This window comes from Asparagus officinalis, chromosome 2, assembly GCF_001876935.1.
Source record: "Asparagus officinalis chromosome 2, Aspof.V1, whole genome shotgun sequence".
Taxonomy (NCBI): domain Eukaryota; kingdom Viridiplantae; phylum Streptophyta; class Magnoliopsida; order Asparagales; family Asparagaceae; genus Asparagus; species Asparagus officinalis.
The window spans coordinates 74,029,059-74,033,414 of record NC_033795.1 but is presented as its reverse complement, the minus strand read 5'-3'; the positions used below and the strand labels follow the sequence as shown (position 1 = coordinate 74,033,414).

General features: G+C 33.9%; 1 protein-coding gene across 1 annotated transcript; it reads right to left on the bottom strand.

Moving 5' to 3' along the window:
- On the bottom strand, window positions 2,462-3,736 carry LOC109831309 (protein FAR1-RELATED SEQUENCE 5-like). Its single transcript, XM_020398640.1, has one exon. It carries the CDS (start codon window positions 3,734-3,736, stop codon window positions 2,462-2,464), a length of 1,275 nt encoding a protein of 424 aa, XP_020254229.1.

Here is a 4,356-nt window from a genome sequence, read left to right as displayed (position 1 = left end):
TTTGACTTAGATGATAATTTGATAGGTTATACTTTTCTTAAATGGTTTGATAGTCTATGCTTAATAAATCTAAGTTGAAATATGATAAAAAGAGAATAGTTTGTATTTTATAATTGAGATTAGCTAGTGGATTAAATTTTAGATTTCTCATATCTTTAATTGAATCCTCCATCTTGACTTTCTTGAATTTTCTTTTTATTTTTTATTTTATTTCTTGATTTTATTCATTCTTCTTTCTTGCCTTGTGATTTTATTTATTCTTTGATTCTTTCTTCTCTCCTCTAAAATTCAATTTATTGTCACTTGAATATATTCAAAACAACCACTCATCATATCTCTCCATAATCACACTTATTCTTTAATCTCATTTTTGTCACGCACAAAACATAAGAACCAAGTCTAATAATCTCTTAAAATCACCTTCCTTATGGGATCGATAACTTTTTATACTATAACTTGATTAATTGTGTACTTACAATTTTGGTACATAATTATGCCGCATCAAGATAAAATAACCAACCGCATCGATGCTGGCATCGATGCCAGCATCGATGCGTTGTGTCTGCTGCATCAAAACCGCAGCCCCACCCCCTTCTCCCCCTTGTTTTCTTCTCCTCATCTCCCCAAACCCCATTTCCCCAACCCAATAATTCCCAAAAAAAAAAGAAAAAAAAAGAATCCACCATCCAACCCTCACGGAATCAAGACAAAATTGGAGGGCTTCTTCTTCAATTTTCTCGGATCTTTGCCTTCTTCCACCTCTACACATTTCCAAGGTATAATTTCTATCTTGATTTTGTAATTTCCTTATGTGAATGGGTTCATGGATGATTTTGTGATTAATCATAAATAGTTGTGAATTATTATCATATTTTGTGTTGATTCATGATCAATTTAATAAATTTCGAGTTTAAATTGGGGATTTATGCAAAATCTAATTTTTTTTGAAATTGAGGATATATTGTACAAAATTCTGAAATTTTTTTGGGGTGGTTTATGCAAAATCCAAAAAATTCTTGGGGGGTTTAGTGCAAAAACAAAAAAGAATGAACTTGGAACTCAATTGAGGATATCTTATACAAAAATCTAAATTTTTTTTTGGGTGTTTTATGAAAATCCGAAAAATTCTTGGGGGGGTTTTGTGCAACAAAAAAAAGAACTTGGAACTCAATTGAGGATATCTTGTACAAAAAATTGAAATTTTTTTTGGGTGTTTTATTTGAATTTGGGGTGTTCTGTGCAAACAATTCAAAAAAAATTGCCAATCATTTTAACATTTGTCAGGTTTAGCTTATAATTGTCATATCAACATGTATGTTTCACCGATCAAGTTATCAAAATTTTAACATTTTTTCTAAAAAAATAATTTTGAGGAAATTTATTGTCAAAACAAAATTCTGATAACTTAAAATGAACTCATGTTGAACAATTTGTAGCTAAATTCTTTTAAAATAAATAAATAAATAATAAATAAATAATATATATATATATATATATATATACATATACACACACACACATATATATATATATATATATATATATATATATTCTCTTTCTTTTCTTGTGCTTGTTCTAAAGTTGATTTAATTCTTGTAGCATTGCGTGGACGACCTTTGGTTCTTGCTTGCTTTTCCGGGTCACGAACTGTAATTTGTGGAATATGTTGGATTGTATGTGAAGTAGGTATCTGTGGAAGATCTGAGTCAGGAATGTGGCTGCTACCAGCATCTATTGGTTGACACCCTCTGACTTCTTCTTCAACCCTCTCTATGAAACTTGTTAACAAAGAATCAAGCTCATGCATTCTCTTATCTGACTCAAAGGCAAGCTCCAGTGCATTGTTGGGTTTTGCTTTCAAAGCCCAAGTTTTTAACAGATTTATTTTTTCTACACCGCCTGCAATGTTTTTGCCAAACACAACATTACTAACTCCAATGTTACGATGTCGAGCATCTTTAGTCCAACGGTGTATAATATATAAACTGGGCAATGAACAACATTGTCTGTTGAACATTAGAGTGTATAATATATGTTTGCATAAAACACCACTATTCTCAAACATACCACAACTGCAACTATACTGTAATTCTCTACATTCATCATAAGTAACAAACCTCCACTTTTCATTGCTTTCATCTAAGTCACCAACTCGCCATAAAACAGACTTTTCTTCTTTGGTCACATCTTGAAGGCCAAGAACACCACACCCTTTGATCTCATTCTGAAATACATGAAACATAGTGCGTGTATAACTACTTCCAGCTTGTCTTTCAATTGGATGACCAAGGTGAAACTGCGGTTTTGTATTAAGAGTTCTAAAATCTTCATGTGCTTCACTCAATCGTCGATGTGTCACGGCCTTTTCATATTGAGTTACAAATTCTTTTAACTGTGTTTGTGAATTCACATATCCATCAAAGAATGAGTTGATGCTTTCACTCCTTTGGGTTGATCTCATTCATGCAAAAAAAATACCTTTTAAGAAGCATGACACCCAATGGTCTCGATACATGTACATAGTTTGTAGCCATCCATCTTCTTCTTCTATTATCTTAAACTTCTCCTTCATCTCGAGCCAATGCAAATGAAAGTTCTCAATGTTACCACTATTGCACAATAAGTCCCAATATTTTTGAAATTCTTCACCATAAACAGAATTCAAAGTATGCAAATGATCGGCAATATGTCGCTGCAGATGCCAATAACAATAACGATGCCTTGTGTTTGGAAAGACTTTATGAATAGCATTACACATTGCTCGGTCTTGGTCTGTGATGATAGCACCTGGTTCAATTCCATGCATGCAGTTTAACCATTCCTGAAACAACCAAACAAATGTTTCTTCTTGTTCATCAGCTAGCAATGCACAACCAAATAAAGTAGATTGTCTATGATGATTCACCCCAGTAAATGGTGCAAATGGAAGACTAAACTTGTTGGTTTTATAAGTCACATCAAACACAATAACATCATTAAACTTCAAATAAGTTGCTCTTGATTTTCCATCTGCCCAAAAAACACTTCTCATTTGTCCAGTACAATCTACTTCCAATGCAAAATAAAAATCTGCATCACTAGCCGCCTTTCTTTGAAAATATTGGATAACAGATAAACATTCATTACCAATATTATTGTGCCTTTGAGTTTTCATATAGTCAATGCACTGTTGTGGTGTCACTGATTCATCTTCTCTTCCACTTGTAGCATTAATAACACGAGAAATAGTGGAAGGAGTAATACCTTCTTCTTGCAAACATTGAATCATATTTTTACACCTTTTACTTCTATGAAATTGTTGATGTGACCTGTGCATCTTTGCTTTATCTGGACTACTGAGCATGTGGTTTGTATGATCTTCAGTAAAACCTATAATTTTCCATATTTTATCCTCCATTAATTTTATTCTCATCATTGCTTTACAGCCAACTCTAGTCTCTCGCCGATGATTAATATTTTTTCCTATATCTCTCTTGTCTTTATTAGATCTGTAACCTTCTTTGTCACAAACAAATTTTCTATTCAACACTTCTTTATCTTTCTGAGAGTAATTCACTGAGCTTTTTCTGATTCCAAATCCCATCATCAATGCATACGAGTGATAATAGTCATAGGCCTCCTCATGACTATTAAACTTCATTCCTAAACACGGTTTTTCACCAATTTGCATTTGACTAGCATTTCTACATTCAAATGTATTATCATCATTAAACTTCGTGCTACTTATCTCCTCCATTCTGAAATAAAGATAATTGTTCAAAAATATATAATGTTACTCAATGTTACTAATTGTTCAAAATTATATAAAGATAAATGTTACTCAATGTACCTCCAAAAGAGGAGAGCACGACTGGGGAGGGCATGATTTCGCCGGTGGGGGAGCGTAGAAATTGCGGATCTGGTTCGAGCAGAGGTGGGGGAGCGCCTGGAGATGTTTGATTGCTGTCAGATAATTTTAGCATGAACAAACCTTGCAAATTGCTAAAAACAAAATCCTAATCACTCATAGAATAAAAGCATGAAGAAACTAAATCCTAATCACTCACTAAATTTTAGCATCATTTAAATTTTACCAAATTTCTAAAAACAAATTTTAGCAATTTTACCATATATTAACTTTTGATACAGGTTTTAACCCCAAAATTGAGATATTATCCCCAAAATGAATTTTAAAAAAAACCTTGCAAACGAACAAAAGAGGGGAAACTTCACTGGTTCCTGCGCCGGCTAGCGGAGCGCCGAGAGATAGGAGAGCGCGCCCTGGAGGCAGAGAGGAGGAGCGGCAAGCTGGGGGAGCGCCCGGGAGGAGGAGGCGCGGCTACGGTTCTGTTCCTGCGGCTCAGAGAATGGCCAGGA

What these genes read in the sequence shown, in the direction of transcription:
- LOC109831309 (XM_020398640.1), bottom strand. Translation starts at nt 3,736, where the DNA reads ATGGAGGAGATAAGTAGCACGAAGTTTAATGATGATAATACATTTGAA.